The sequence below is a fragment of the Patagioenas fasciata genome, chromosome 1 (genome assembly GCF_037038585.1).
Source record: "Patagioenas fasciata isolate bPatFas1 chromosome 1, bPatFas1.hap1, whole genome shotgun sequence".
NCBI lineage: Eukaryota > Metazoa > Chordata > Aves > Columbiformes > Columbidae > Patagioenas > Patagioenas fasciata.
Window position 1 is genome coordinate 126,717,448 of NC_092520.1, and position 17,273 is coordinate 126,734,720.

Consider the following 17,273-nt stretch of genomic DNA (forward strand, 5'->3'; position numbering starts at 1 on the left):
TAGTAAGAGCTATTGTCAGCACTGCGCCACGCAGGATTTCTCTGTGTCAGTGACAGTCTTGGCCAGTCCTTCAGGGCAACATTCCAGCTCCGCAGTGCTGCTAGAATGGAGCCCACTGAGGTTGAGTGACCGCTAAGAAAGAAAACGTGCATTTAGATCGCTCATAGAAACTGTGCACCTGAAAAAAAAAAAAAAAAAAAAAAAGGCCTCAGCTGCTTTCTCACCATCCATCCCACATTCTTTATGCTTTTGATTATTTTTCTTGTTATATCTCCCAATTGGAAGGTAAGCATCTGCTGAAATTTCTTCACCTTGGCTGTTCTAGATGCTGGTTATGATACCACTTCCTTTCACTTTAGACTGTTTTTTCTCTCTTTCCTCTGCCTGCTGCTGATGCTGGTGTACTGGCATGTTCCAAAGACAACTTTTGCATGCGTGGCCTGTCTAACTTTTATCCAGATTTAACGAAACGGATCCGTACTTCCTATCAGAGTAAGTTCTATAAAGGTTAGGCAAATAGCTTTATTGTGATTGGACTATGCCTGACTTAAATCCATGTGTTTCTGCTTTGTAATGTGTTTTTTAAAACACATTCAGCATGCATGCAAACTTATTACATTTTGTGATGTCAACCATGCTTAATTTTGACAAATAGCTTTATTATATAGATATTTCCAATTTGTTTTCTTCTTCCAAAAGAGTCAATGAGAAAACCTCAGTGACTCATATGGGGCAGATGGGACCTTAGTAATGATTTTTCAACAACGTTACATTCTTGATGACAGTGTCTTTCTTTGGTTTTATATTTATTTCAGTGTATACATCTACTTATATGAAGCATTTCTTGTTTTGCAATGGCACTGCCTGTTTGTAGTTATTAATTAATTCTTCCCTATTTCCAGAACAGCAATGTGGCTTAAAAGAGTACCAACTGGATTGGGTGCTGTGAAATTTAAAATTTTAATCTTGGTTTGGTAGTTGAATATTTGGCTTTGGGGAACCATCCCATGCCTCTGATCTTTAATGTGCAATGTAAAGTGGGTATAAAAATACATACATCAAAGGGAGCTATGGAAATTGATGGGTTTAATATCTTTAAATTTTGAATTATACTGATATGCAATTTATATATTAGCATTCATCTCCTGCGGAATGCGACGAACAGAGCTATAATTAATTTTGCAAAAATGATTGTTCAACAGATGAGCAGTATGTATCTTAATTAACTGCAGTGCTTATATGTAATTAGGTCTCCAGGATGCCTCTTATTCATCTCTTTTTAAAGCAGTTTTCACAGAACAACTGGATAGGCAGTTTTACATTAATTACTCAGTATAGGCCAAATAAAGAAAGAGGTAGCAGTTGGTTTATCATGTCATGTAAATAGAGACTTGTGTAGCTACTGAAATACATTTATACAGTCACACAAGAAATTCTATTCTGTCTCTCTAGACTGATTACGCAACATCTGATTTCTATGGTTTTATTTCATAATACTTGATTAAAAGTGGCCTGTTTAGCTAAATGTCTAGTCCAGTTACAAATCCAGCAATCCGTAAAAAGGTTTGTTTTACAGTATCTTAAAGTTCATAAGTTTGATCTTGCTAATTTCAAGTCTGTAACAGAGAACCTGAGGGACAGGCAGCAGTAAAAGGCTTGGGAGATTTCCCCCACAAAAAAAGTTAATAAATTTTAATACCAAAAATGACCAGTATTTTCATTCAAAATGACAAACTCAGACTGTAGATTTTTTCACAGATGAAAATGTGTCAACCCAAAATCAGAAAAGTCCACAAAATCTTTCTGTATATACCATAACAGAAGAGTACAAGTCTGACTGTTCTGTAAGATCATTAGCAGTTTCATTTCTTTCCTCAAAAATTATATGGTTGTTACTTTTGCCATTCTATGCTTATACAGGAGTGTGTACTGTATGATATGAAAGATACACCAGACAAGAAGATGAAGAGCAGGGCAAGGATGTGTCATATGCTTTAAAATATCTTACTAAGTCATTCTGAAGTTATGATTTGTTATATGTCTTATCTGAGATGTGAGTTTTAAGAGGAGTATTGAGAATGGATTTAGGATTCTGCTTACAAGTTTATCTCTTCTTGTAAGGGATGATGATGGAAAAAGAAAAATAAATTATTTTTTGAAATGGAGCAGTTGAAGTTGATATTATTAAGGCAAAGCAGAAGCTGTCATGTGATAACATAAGCATTATGGCTAAAGGTTGGAGGGTTATATAAGTGAAAATGGAAGTTAATGGGAAGACATATCAGGAGTTGATTCAATTAAGTAGTGAACCAGGAAGATAATTTCACGAGAATCAGTTTGAGAGAATAAGACTTTCAGGCACTGAAGCCAAAGAAGAGATTATCAATCAGCAAGATGCTTAGACTTTTGTTGGTCAGTTTGAGGTGATTTGCAGGAAGAAACACTCTAGTTTAGTATCAGCCTGAATCTGAGCATTAAAGTGTGATGTTCCAAAGATGAAACCAATATGATGGATAACAGTCTCAGGGAAGACAGTGGTGCTGTTAGCCGTGTTGAAGTAGCCAAGAGAGAAGACAAAAACTACTAGACACAAAAATAGAGTTCATCTTGGCAATGTTAAGTTCATGTCTGTACACTTGTGAGTACATTTTAGAAAAGGAGGAATACTACTCTAACTTGGATGGAAGGAATCCAAGTTAGAGATGTGTATTTATGAAGCATTAGGGGGCGGAGAATAGATATTTATTTCTCTGCTTATAGGAGAGAACCTCCTGAAATACAGGGACAGAGGGATAAAGGTAGTGTTCATGTTTCAATCTGGAGTGCCTTGCAACTGGAGAGGGGAAAAAAGCAAACAAACAAACCATAAACCAGGGAAAAGAAGCAATATTTTGGAGACACAAGGTTTGGCAAAGGAAAGACATAATCAACAGTGTCAAGGGCATCCAATATACAAAGCACAGTGGTGAAATAATTGTTTTGAAATTTAGCCAATAAATCTATAGAGACCTTGATAAGAATAATGTATATACATGCAAACCAGACTCAAAAACATCTAGAGTGGACGTAGAGCATTAAGACAGCATGTTCTCTGGTTTGGGAGGTGAAAGTGGGAATTGACAAGCAAGAGGTGAAGAAATCAGAAACGTAACCCATTCTAGGCATACCTAATGGGAGAGACACAATTGTCCTATCAGGGTAAGTAATTTGAGAAAAATAAGAGGCTAAGATGAGGACTAAGTGCAGAACTGGAGGTAGCTTTCTGGTGTTGATGACCTGTTCCATTTGCTATAACATCTGCTGGCAGCCACCTTCTTTTGTAGTAAGAGAATGTGCCAAGCCAAATAAAATAAACTCTCTCTACAGCAGGGCAGAACTATGTTGTTTTTGCTCGTGTTTTTCTTTTTTCTTCAACTGAGATCAAGTTGTACATGTTATTATCTAGTGGTAGATAACATATATTCAAATATTAAAACAAGTACACTTACTGCATCTAGAGAGAGAATTTGCAGCAGAATACAAATACACCAACTTGAAAAATCAACTTGCATTTCCTACTAGAAATTTGTACCACCTGTTGGTAAAACAAGAAGACACATAAGTCTTTATGAAGCATCCAAAAAGTCTGCAAATTCAAAGGGTATTGATCCATGCGAAAATAATTTTCAGAATGAAGACTTTTCAGTGAAAACTCCTTTTTTGTTCTACATGCCAGTCTCTTGAGAGGATGTGAGCAAAAGTAGCCTTGATCTGACAGCTGGACAAAGAAAACTGTGTGTTATGAGTCATTACGTATCGCTAATTGACACTTTAAATCACACCTGGCAACACAGTAGGAGCTAATATAGGTTGAGTTTTAAGTCCACAGCTATATTCTGAACTGTCATTTCCAAATAATGCATCATATTTAAACATAAAGGGAACATAATGTGATAATTCAGTGTGAAGATAACACTGGGCTTGCTTATTGGCTAGCAAATATTTATGATAATTTATTTATAAGCAAAGATGTCATAGCTTTGTGTGCTTTTAAGTAAATGATCAGTCTAAATCATTTAATCATAGAGATGGAAATTTTAAATTTCAAAAATAATTTGAAATTATGAGTTCATGAAACTTGTTACTCCATGCTAGACAGTACATCTTTTGATGCTTTAATAAAAAGGAAACCGGAATCACAGTTAACTTTGAAAAGTATCCATGGGATATGTCTTTAAAAGTGCTTTAATGACTGATGGGATATATTTACATCTTGCACTATTTTCACATTTGTCATGTGTTCAAATCAAAGCCTATTTCTTTATATTGTTAATGAAAATATCTTCTCAAAGGTGGTGTTTTACATTGCCAATCTCAGTTATTTGCCTTCAGTTTTGCTGCTATGTTCTTCTTGCTCTACCTGGACTCAATATTTTCTGGTGTATTTTTTTGGCTAAACATACCTAAAATATCTCAGGACACAGACCAGGCCTACTGAACTTCAAAATGAAAAGTGAAAATACTTTTGGAATCTAGCTTCAGTAGCTGTTGTAGTCTCTCAAAGATTCAATGGAAGCTAAGTTGCATGGAAATACTTACATATGATAAATTTTTGAAAATATTTAGGTCGGTTTCCTTTAAAAGGAAATGACAGTAGAAAATAAGCACAAAGAAAAGCTTGAGAGCTCACTTTCTTATCTCAAAGGGAAACAAAAGACAATATTTAATGGAATCAAAAGTAACATACAAAAAATTGACAAATGTGTGTTTATTCCTTTCAGTGAATGATGATTGTGCAATTCATTGTCATATAACATCTTTAGGACTGATAACTTAATAAGACTAAAAGGGACTTAGGATACATGGATGGACAATGAGAAGAACTCATTATGATATTTCTAAGCAAAGAAAGATTTATAGCAGAAGAAAATCTGCAAGTGCCAGTGCTTAAGCAAATCTAAGCATCCGAGATTAAGCCAGTGCCCCTGAGCCAGGCACATCGTACCGCTTATTCTTAAAGATGGGGAATTATTGCAGGGGTTTTTTTAAAGCATTTTTGGTAGATATTGTTCGAGGCAATAGTGGCTTGACAACAGGTCTAGATTTATAAAGAAGTTAACTTGTTCACCGTTTTTAAGTACAATAACGTGAACTCAATCTTTACTATTTTAAAACTCTTGTCAAACATAAAGAACTTGTGGTATTCTCTTGGGTTTTCAGAACAGTGGTGTGATTTGGTGCATTCCCTGCTTAAGTCAGTGGCACCATAATTTATATTTAGCTGTAATATTGTTTCTGTGAACTCAAAATTCCAAATAGAATAGAAGCAAAATCTGACCTGGCATTTGACATTGTAGCTAGCACGAATAATAACTCTGCAAGGTTTAGAAGAATTTAATTAATCCCAACATCGTAACCATGGTGTTAAAATTTTAACAACTCCAATATTGCATTTGCAAAAGAAACATTTTAATATTTCATACGTTTTATCTGAACAGTACTGGTGACCAAGTGGCAGTAGATTTATTTTAAAACAAGTATCTATTTGAATTTTAGAGATAAGGGTCTCTGAGCCTGAGGGTCTAGAAGCCATAAAAAGTAATACATGTCATGTTGCAGGAGGCATGGTTCCAGATTTTGGAAAGGTCCTGATAGGATGTTTGACTTCCAGGATATAACATACTCAGGGTGTGTATAAACACAGTATCAGAAGGAGAGTAATGCACTTCTGAAAGTGGGCTGAGTTTCTCCAGGCTCTGTGACCTGAGTGCTGTGGTTGGTCCGTGTTGCTAGCATGTGGATGGCTCTTGCTGGGCTGTTTGCCAGTCCCAAGTAGGCTATACCATGAAGTGTCAAAACTCCCTATAGCATAGGGATATGTTATTCATATTGATACAGGCTGTAGGACACCATGAGATACGTACAAAGGGCACATGCCCAGTTCACAGAATGATAGAATGGTTGGGTTGGAAGGGACCTCTGGAGATCGTCTAGTCCAACCCACCTGCTAAAGCAGGTTCACCCAGAGCAGATCACATGGGAATGTGTCCAGGTGGGTCTTGAATGTCTCCAGAGAAGGAGACTCCGCAACCTCTCTGGCCTGCCTGATCCAGGGATCTAGCACCCCCAAAGTAAAGAAGTTTCTGCTCATATTCATATGGAACCTCCTGTGCTCCAGTCTGTGCCTGTTGCCCCTCATCCTATCGTTGGGCACCACTGAAAGGAGTCTGGTCCCATCCTCTTGACACCCACCCTTGAGATATTTATAAACATTGATGAGATCCCCTCTCAGCCTTCTCTTCTCCAGGCTGAACAGACCCAGCTCTCTCAGTCTCTCCTCATAAGAAAGGTGCTCTAGGCCCCTAATCATCTCTGTAGCCCGCCACTGGACTCCCTCCAGTAATTCCTTGTCCTTCTTAAGCTGGGGAGCCCAGAACTGGATGCTGTACCCCAGATGTAGCCTCACCAGGACAGAGGGTGAGAATAAACCTCCCTCAACATGCTGACCACCTTCCTAATGCACCCCAGGATACCATTGGCCTTTACCCATTCAACATTCAGCTCATGGCAAAGGATAGCACGAGCACAGACTTTCCACAGTATGCAAAAAGGCATATTTAAACTTGTACGTGCAACCTGTGCCAGAGATGTATCTTAGTTTGATTACAGAAACAAGCCCAGGGTCAAGCAGTATAAACTAAGATTACTTGTTGCTGTCTTCCATGGTAGACTGCTACAAATGGATTCCTCATAAATATTTACAGACAATGTACAAAGTGTCTTGTCCAAAATTCTGTGTTATATTCAGACAGCATTATCATTTCCTCTGTGTCTTTTAAAATTAGCTATCTTGCGTGAATTCATATAAAAGTTCCTAATAGTGCATAGTAGTAGCGATATTTTTGTATTCACTTTCTTCTTTCACCAATGCTGTCTTTTTTTTTCCTTCCTTCCTTCTCTTCTCACATTGTTTTAAGGTTTCCTCCCTGCATTCTGCAGCAGTTGAAAGCACAGAGTTGTTTCCACATCAGTTTTGACAGGGATGAATGAGTTTGATTCATATCACAGACACTTAAATTTTAAACTATATTTACCTGGTTTTGCACATTAGACACAGTCACACTTTGTTTACCCTAAGGCACTCAGAAAACAAATCTGTGATTTTTTTTTTTTTTTTTTTTAAATCAGACCTAAATCTCTGTACTGACAGCCTGATAACTCCAGTTATCTGAAATAGCTATTTCCCCTGCATTCCACACTGTTCCTTTCTCCAAATTGACTTTAAAGTGCAGAATGTCACCAACCAAGAAAGTTGAAGCATGCCCTGTTAGATTGTAACTTAACTTTCTAACTCCATTTTTTCAGGCCTGACTGAACTCAGTGACAGTCCAGTTTCCCTGGAGCTAGAGCGTTGCAAGTCTCCCACTTCAGGTAAAGGTGATTGGCTTCTCTTCCTGCAGTCTGTATAGGCCATTCATGTCATGAATCACTGTGTTTCATTGATACCTAAGAAGTGAAGTGCATAGTTATAGTTCCAAAGAGAAGAAATTACTGGAGAAGTGCTTATTACATAACACAATAAAATCCTAAGTCTCTTTATTTAAAGATAAGTTAAATGGATGTGGTGCATCTTGAGGTGAACAGTATGAAAACATTTGAATTAACAGCATCATGCAGGTATATTCCTATGTCTCACTTGGATTCAGGACTTTTGTTAGAGGCTCATTTCTCTGGCTTTTTTAAAAGGCAGGCTTCTTTTTTTTTTTTTTCAGTAGGTAGTCCTAATAATTTTGTATATGTTATGCGTATGTGCACATAGAGAGATTATTTGAAAAATGGCAACACGGAGATGGTAAATTTTAATCATTAGAACCTACCAGTGCCTAAGTTATGTAACTTACAATGGAAACATAACCTTAAAGATTGTTGCTTACAGCTGTTTTCTAGTAGCCGACTTTTAAATGTGATGGAAAATAAGGAAGTATAGCTGTGATGCATTCATTTTACTTATGGTGTGCATATCACACTTCTTTTTCTTGTAGTTTGGTAAGTATTGATACATAGCTTTTTTTTTTCTCCCCCTAGTTATGTAACAAATTCCCACAAGTATGCTATTCAAATCCTCTGTTATTATTTCACATATTTGACTTTATTATAGCAGGACACATTAATCTTGAGTAGAGGCCACTAATTAGTTATTTACAAAAAGCTGACACTATTAAAAGCATTTCCATGATACATCAAGAATTAAACCAAAACAGCTGTTTTGAAATATGTATTTCCTTGTACTATTTGCAACCCAAATTCTGTAGACATGTAAATATCAAAGTGAAATAGACTATAATAATATTGGTATAACACTACAAGCTCAAACTCTTGAGTTGGGCTTCAGGAACTCATGATACGGGCTTTAAAATAAAACATTTGATAACTCAGTATAATAAGACTATTTATTCTGTGGATCATTGGGATTCATCTTTTCAGTCTTCTCTCCAGAAACAAGCTACAAACTCCCTTTTTTCTTTTTACTGAAATCTAAGAGATCACTGACTTGGTAAACGTATGTGCATATGTTTAGTTTTAAAATGATGACTCCTATAGCGCCTTACTTTTTCTGCAGTTAACTTCCATTTTTCATTCTGATATTGATGAAAAATATCTGGTTTAGATAAATTTAAAATAATTTGCTCTGAAATTTACTATGCTTTTTTGAGTATAATTCAGCAGGAAAAAGATAGCATATTTATAAATGTTTCTTATTTTAGCCCTTCAGTGTTGTTTTCCAAGCTATATTTGAATCTCTAAAAGGTGAAATCAAGTGCAATTTTGTAGGCAGTAACTATTACTGGAGTTAACTGCGGTTTAAAATAGAAGTTACTTTTCCTGTGACTGATATTAATTATTTTTAATTAATGCAAAAATAAGATTATTTTGCTTTGGCATACCTGCTCTTAAACTGGGAAAAATCTAGTCTAATCATCTGGAGTAACTCACCTCAACATTGCAACCTCCAAGTACTTGGGAGGGGAACTGCCTTGTGCTTTCCAGCACGGCCTTCCAGCTGCATCAGCCTTTGTGCTGGCTAACATTTCTTTCTCATAGAACACAACAGATTGATCTGCACAGTTATGGATTGATCAGGCAGGGTCCTCATGGTTCCGGTCTTGCCTTTGATTTAAGGTTCATGGCACACAAGCTCCGTAATGGAAGTATGCTGTGCTCTTGAGAGTCCCATATCTGTGTTTGTAAAACCAGTGACCACATATCTCTGCTGAAGAGAGGCCCAGACTTCATCCTTCCAAAATTTAGCAGAAACAGAGAGCATGCTTGGCTGCTGAGTCAAGTGATTGAAGTTGCTGCCCAACAAAGGCCCTGCTGGGTCTGATTACACCAACTGACGAGGTTGCAAAGACACAAGGAACAAAGATTGATTGTGGTTCACAGACGAACGTCAACATCAGTTCTTCACCAGGCAGTGAAGGTCATGCCGGTTACTGACCCTGAGTATTCACAGTACACACACAAAGTGCAAAACTGCTGGAGGCCACTAGTCTATGGGACAAACATTATACACATGACAGCATACCGGTGAGCAACTTCCTCCTCAGTTCCATCAGAAGGGGAATGATTTGAGGACCAACGTTGATGTGCCAGCACACCTGCTTGGAGACTCCAAGACAAAGCCTAGGAAGGAACCCTCCAGCACACTGATGCCGATGTAGATACAAACATTTTTACATCTAAGAGAAACTTAGATTTCAGTCCCTAACAGGCCCATAAGAATAGTGTTGATAGAGGCTTCTTGGAGAACTTGAAAAATCTCACACCTCCTCATCTCTTGGTCTGATCCTGAAAAATAGATTTTTTTTTTTCCCTGAAAAATATATTTTGTCTGTAACATCCTACTACTTGTCAATGTTTTAACCTCTGACTGAGCTTCTGCAGAGATGACCTAGGTCAACTCAGTGATTTAGCTTTGTTGTTCTTCTGCCCCGCTCTAAATCAAAATTAGGCATTTGTGTTCTATCACTGATATGAGTGTTGGAGCACTAAGCAAGAGACTCAGTGCTGAAGAATACTCCTTATTTTACATGTAGGGATTGTTTCTAATTCAGTACAAACTTCTTCTATTAAGCAATGCTTTAAACTTGTTTCACAAGACTATCTTTTCAGGTGCTCCTCCTGTACTATTTATGAAAGCGTGACTTTGCAGACAATGTAATTGAAAAAAACAGATTTCTTTTCTGAACACCTTTCAGATTAGAACATGAAGTTGAACCATTTAATGAAAATATTTCTGAAATTCACAGTGACACAGAGGGTAGCAGCAAGTGAAGAAATACCAACCTTGCATTTTAAGAATAGTAGGCAGAGGAGAGGAGTCATCTTCCTTAACCACTGGTATCTTATTTTAGTTCAGTTAGGATTTGAATACCATAGTGATGTCTTTCCAATGCTGTACAGGGAGACAGAAAGTTAATAAAAGCATTTGAAAACTTCTGCTTATTTGTGAATATCTGAGTGGTAGCAGTTTCCACTGTAAATAAAATGTATTCCAGTTATAGCGATATATATGGAATAATATTGGTGCAAATTATGAACCAAAAAACTTTAAAAAACAAAAACACTTATCTATATTAAGAATGTTTCATGAGAACAGTGATGCAGCATGGCATGCCACAGAATGGTATTTGATTGGATTAAAACCCCCTCAGATCATATAAAGAACAGTGAAGACTGGGATTTTTCAATACCACCAGAATATTTTATTCTTACTTATGCATGCCATGCTCTTTCAATGAGGAAAGTCTAACTGCATTTTGATTGTTTTTTTGTGATTTGAAGTTTAAAAGTTAGGACTTTTTACTGCATTCACCCTAAAATGGCATGTGAGAGCTCAGTAGCTCTGAAACAAAATTAAAAACTCTGAGGCCTTTTAAGCTCTCATAATGTAAGTGGTGCTGCATCTAATGCTGGAGTTAATTACTACATACTGTATTATGGGACAGTGTCCATTCCAGTAAAGTTTACCTTTATTTTTTATCATCTCATTGGGAAAATTTACTTGGGGGCTCTTTGGAGTACGTTTTATATAACATACATAACTATATATATATGTCCCTTACTGCTTTAGCCGTTTATATGCACCTTCATATTGAAGTGTGTAGTTGAAAATACACTGTGAGCATAAGAAAATGCATCTTTGAGAGGTCATTTAACTTTGTGTAAGATGCAATGGACAGTTTAGACTTCTTTCAGAGACCAGGAGAAAATAATTTCATCAGTCTGTGCACAGGAAAGTGACTTCTCAAATGTGTGTTCTAAAATGAAAGTGCATTTATGGTTTTTTCTTAAGAAATCACCTTAATAGCATTTATGGTTTTTTCTTAAGAAATCACCTTAATATTGAGCATTTGCATCCAAAATGCTTTTAAGACTATAAAGATGAGAGAAGGCTATATACAGATTTCCACAATTGATTCGCATGAGCTTTGGAACAGGTCCCTAATGGCAAGATTATGAATTTTTACATGTACTCTGATTTCCAAGTGCTGCTATCCTGATTCATTTTACTGGTTAAATCTGCTGGGATTAGGCCCATGCCGTGCCAAGCTCCCGATTTCCTACATGAAATGTGTAAAAATAACTTTGTTTCAATAAGAATATTATTAAGTTTCCAACAGTTCTGTTTTTTACATCATGGGTAGCTGCAAAGTAGCTGTAGAGACTCAGTTTGAAAATTATATTGTTGTGGTAAACGAGCAAGACAGTAAATGTTTCAAAACATTTTGTGTGTGTGGAAAACATAGATTGTAATTTATTTTGAAACTTGATTATTGATAACACTGCCAGCACAACCGTTTCTACTTATTTATATTAAATTAAAAAGAATGCTTAGTAGTCAGAAGGCAAATCACTGAAGAGAGGTTAGCTCCTGCACTGTGAATACAAGGTGCGTTTTATTACTTTTTCTGATATGTGAGGGGGTTTCTGATTGAGTGAATTTGTACTTGCTTAAGATATTGAGAAAGGATGCGTGTAGCAGGATTAGCAAGGAACAGGGAGCAGTGTAAACTGGCAGAGGGGAGGAAATGTGCATCTGGGTTGGGACCATGGTCCTTGGCACAGGGACAGCAATGGGGGTAGCCCACTTGCAACCCATGGTGCATAGCTCGGGGTTCGAGGGGGGCTGAGCTCACCAACAGGGGCCAGCATCTCCTGTGGACCATGACGACAGGAGCTGCACCAGGAAGCAGAGCCAAACACAGCCTGGATATCAGTCCGTGAGTCCAGGTCCAGATCAGCAGGGCCATGGCCAGGCACAGGAATGGCAATGATGCAGCAAGAGCTGTAGCTCAGGGCAGGGGTGAGAGGTTGTTTCCCAAGGGGAAAGTGACGCCTGGAGTGCTCTGCCTGAGGCCACCAAAGGAAGCGGACTGTCTCTATATTGGCTCTGAGCTGCAGCAGCCAAACCAGAGCTTTACTGTGTACCTTGTCCAAGTGGGTATCTAAATATTAGGGTCTTAAATTTGTGTTTTAGCAGAAGGAGACTGGGACTGATATTCCAAAGTACGACACAGGCAGAAGCTGCCAAATAGGAAAAGAAACATATGAAGTCACCTTCATTTTGAATAATATGATATTATCTGACTACAGTCCTGCTGTGACAGCTGATGGAAGCACAACACTGAATGTCATAGCTGGGAGTGCACATATGCTTGTTGGTTGTGCCTTGGTGTTTTCACTGAAAGACCCATAGGAACTATGTGGATACAAGATGGGAAGTTGTTGGGTTGGGAGAGCTGGGCACTCAGTTCACTGCCAGACTGTACCTATTAACTCTGTGCCTCTTTTTTGTCCCACAGTGGGATAACTTGACTGTTTACACACTAAGCTCTTTTGGAAAGGGGCTGTCTTGCATTGCACTGTGGAATTGCTAATTCTACTTGCTGCCCTCAGCATGAATGCAAACAGACAATGGCAACAAACTCTGCTAGCCTCTCGAACATTTATACTCTACTTCATTCTTAAACTAAACTCATTTTCAAAAGCTCTTTCTCAGCAAGATAGGTTTATGTGTCTGATCCTTCTTTATAATAGTTGTAGACATAGTAAAATACACGTGATTTGGGTACTAAAAATAGGTTACATAATAATATCCACATTCTGATCAGTTTAATGGCAAAATCTTAGTTTTACCCCAAAATAAGTAATATGCACAGCTTTAATCACACTAAAGCATGAAAGCAATCAGCTCCTCTTTTTGTTTTTACCCTCAAAGATGTCTAATGACGATGGTCCATGCTATGTCCTTTGTCAAAAATTTCCAAATTTGGTTGTGGAGACTGTGGCAGGAGTAACTCTGAGCTCCCTCGACTTCTGTTCCTTCATTTCCTCATGCTGTGCATCTCCTTTGTCTTTTAGCCTCCTACTCACCATGTCCCATGCTCTATCCCTGTACCCATAAACCGACTTATCAACTGTATTCTCCTCTTTCTGATCCTCAGTCCCTTCAGCATCCTGCAGCTGTTAGTTTGCAGCCTTCAGGATGGTATGTCTGTATTGTTTATGCACAGCTGTGACAGCTCCCAAATCAAGCCCGTTTAGATTCCTTCAGAGGAGTCAGAAAGTGCAAACTTTGCATGTGCTATATGAGCCTGCACACAAAGCTATTTCTGCAGTCTTGCAGACCAGACATATATACCACACTTTTGGAACAGCTGTCGTGTATAACACAATACATATATTTCCTGTTATACAGAAACACCTGTAACATAGAAATAGAAGAGGTTAAACCACCAATTTGCAAAGCTCAAAGCCTCCATGATGACAGCACTGATGAAACTCCTTGGTGTCAAATGCAGCTAGTTTTTATAGCTCTGAAATAATAGAATGTCCTGAGTTGGAAGGCACTCACAAGGATCATTGAGTCCAACTCCTAGATATCCTAATCTAGATCCCAGTTTGTTAATGAAGTGTCTTACAGCCTTCCTTAGGAATTGGTAATCCTTTTCAGATGGCTGGTTGGGACAGATGTCACACTTTCCTTTAAAGGAGATTATATGCCAAGTGTGCTTCTTTCTCTATAGCACAGCACTGTTTTTTCTGGAGCAGTATCCTTCCATTCACAGCTTGAAAGAGTGTATCACAGCTGCTCAGATAAATGAAATGTTTATAAAAGGCTGTTCTGAAAATCAAGCTACCCTTCATGAGAGTGCCTAAAATGGATATAGGAGCCTAACAATTGATATCCAAATGAGAGACTTTTCATGTAGTAGTGCTAGTGATGTATATTTTGATGCTGGAATTATCTGAAGAGATCTCTCCTCCTTGTCCTAAAGCATCCAGTTAAAGTGAGAGCTAGAAATTGGTTACTGGGAGGGCTATGCTGGTTCTACTGTTAACAAAATGTTGCTCAAGAGCCTGAAGGGCTCTCCTGCATTTCCCTGAAAAAAGGAAGAAAAACATCCAACACAGGTGCTAGCTGAAATGTTTTTCTGCCACATTGCAGGCTTTGTAGATTATGACACTGCAAAACAATGCAACAGAATTTCTTTACAGGGGCTCTGTGGCTTGAAATGGTAAGTGGCTGTTCTGGGCAACCTTCTGACCTAAAAGCTTATTAAACAGAAATTACAAAGGGCATGTTCCTTATATTAATATCTCCCACTGTTCCTCTAGCTGTAATACTTACCATGTGGGGCTTTCTTTAGAAGTATAATAGTTGGCTGACAAATACTTCATGGTTCACTTCTAGTAACAGATGGTATGAGTAAGGGGTAAAAGCCAGAAAAAAATGTGAAAAAATACTGAATGAATGCAAAATGAAATAATCAAATTGGAAATTAAGTCTTCTCAATAATTAATAAAAGATTTCTTAAGGCATAAAATTTAATGCCATTTTGACTGCTACAAGACATGCTTCATTTCAGTTTTCTGGTGTTCATTGTTTAAAAATGTGCTCATGTGTAAGGAAACGAAAACATTTTTGAACAGAAGCAAAATCATAGTTTTGTTGCATTATTGGAACACAACAGATAATTAAATCTTGAGTAAATTGAGTACAATATTTTGATGTCTAGATATCTGGTATCCTGAAGCTGCTGTATTTTGTTTCTGTGCAATGTCTTCCTTTCCATACTATTACAATAGTGTATTCTGTGTCCATTACCTGTACAATACGCCCTCTCTTTTTCAAATGATATCTTAAGGTATGACGTCATCAGAAGTCACAATTTCATTGCACCCTCTTATTAAATTGGTTTCCAGGTGTTTCAGTATTTCCGATATGCTGCATAACCAGCATTTGCAATATTTGCCTTAATCTCACTTGTGGTTTGTTTGTTTTTTATCATTCCTGTTATCACAAGGTAAGATATTGCAGCACACAGCCAAAGCTGTGTAGAGCACCATTCACTTCTTGAGAGCTGGAGTAATGTTTCATCCAATGCTTCTTTGTTCAGTTACATTTATTTTGCTGAATGGTGTACATGAAAATATTTAAACCATAATTCTGCCTTTATATGCTGATTTTAAAAAGTGCTACAAATTTGCAACATGGTATTAACCAGAAGATGGCATGTTGTTTTCCCTCACTCCCTTTTCTTTCTTACTTATTAACAACTGCCTTTCTCCTTTTTCTGTTGTTTCAGTTAAAGGATCAAGAAAGTTAAGTCTGCCAACAGATCTTAAGACTGATCTTGGTACGGTAGGCAAAAGCCAACAGCTTTAAACTTCCTTACATTCATTGGCAAAACATTTTACCAACTGATTCATGAGATAACACAGTAACCTTGGAGGCTTTGTCTGAAAAGGCTTTCTAAAAACCACCTATTAACCCATACAGTTCTGTTGGCAGCTCTCAGCATTTTGCTTAATATTCATTTATTTCATGTGGACATATTTTGCCAGTCGTTACACACTGCGTGTGTAATACTTTATTATGAAAATGCTTCAGAACTTTTTAAACATTTGAGCCATTATAACTGGTTGTCAGTGTTGTTTATCTCTGCCTATAACACCCAGTGCATGCGCTAGTCTATTTTCTTTATTTGATGTACAAATTCCGTGCCACAACAGTGATGACAGCTGAACATCTATATTTTATGGCATCTTTGAACTTCCGAGAAGTCAGATCAGAAATCAGTCGCTTGTGTCTCACCTCTCTTCACGAGACTTACCTCAGCCGACTGTTAAGTGCACAGTTTGCTGTAAGCTTTTTCTCAATTCCTCTTTAATATTTTAGTGGAAATGCATAGTGCGAGCAGAAATTTCTTCTCAAAAAACCTAAGATGAAAATTTAGCACCTTTCATAATGTTAAACTGTTTGGGACAGATCATGCTCTCTTCAATATCGGTGTAAAGGGGATTGGTCATGGCATTTGGGATGGAATGTGGTTTTTTTAAAAGATTTTTTTAATTCTTGTTGAATATTCTCAGTCTCAAGGCATTTCTAGTTTTTCTCTCATGGGAAGTTTCTCTTGTAAGATGACTGAAAAAACATGTAGCCATGCCTCATTACTTTGAGTGTCTTTCTAGAGATAGAAATTAAAGTTGGATCACATCCTTGCATAATGCAGCTGTTTCCCAAGGCAAAAGTTGGGGGAATAAATATGTCTTCCACATTATAAATGACTGAGGAACTTAGAAAACTGCTAATAGCTCTTGATAAAGATTAAGTAAATAAATGTTGAAAAATTATTGGGAAAGTCAATCCAGACTCTGCAGACTTCAGCAAACAGAGTGATTTAGTTGAAATAACTTACTCCATCACGAACAGTGATGTTTGAGAAATTAGGAATGTAGGAATCCACCAAAATAAAATGGGGAGTGGAATACTGTAAAACTCATAATAATCAAAAAAGGTAGAAGGAGTGATATAACCAGCTATAGACCTGTAAAATAAATATTTATCACTGAATAAATGGGCAATTATTAAGAGGGTACATGAATAGTTAAAGTATCAAAATAGCCATATAGTAGGACCTAAGGCAGAAGTCCATATTCTGCAGATGAGACTTCTTGTATTATTTATATAATATTATTAATAATTATTATATATTAGTTAATAGTTAATAATTCATATATATTCTTGAAGGACACTTAGGACAAAATAGATTTAGATCCTGAATCATAACAGAAGAAAAAGATAAATTGAATGTGTAAAAGACTGGATTTATAGGTTTTTAGAAATGCAAGAAACGAATCAAAGTAACTCGAAGTGTAACATCTTTACTGTATAATACAGAGAGTTGCATATTAGAGAAAAAAAAAAACTGTCTTGCTGTCAGCTT

The 17,273-nt window shown here is 37.2% G+C and overlaps 1 protein-coding gene across 4 annotated transcripts in view; it reads left to right on the forward strand.

The window, feature by feature from the left end:
* STXBP5L (syntaxin binding protein 5L) overlaps positions 1-17,273 on the forward strand; it is a 202,093-nt gene that overhangs the window by 149,159 nt on the left and 35,661 nt on the right. For 2 of the 4 annotated variants that reach the window (XM_071814146.1, XM_065842427.2), the window contains exons 19-20: positions 421-492; positions 7,345-7,410. In XM_071814146.1, coding sequence (XP_071670247.1) covers positions 421-492; positions 7,345-7,410 — 138 coding nt within the window. The remainder of the gene's footprint in view (positions 1-420; positions 493-7,344; positions 7,411-17,273) is intronic. The other 2 variants (XM_071814153.1, XM_065842435.2) reach the window with 1 other exon arrangement.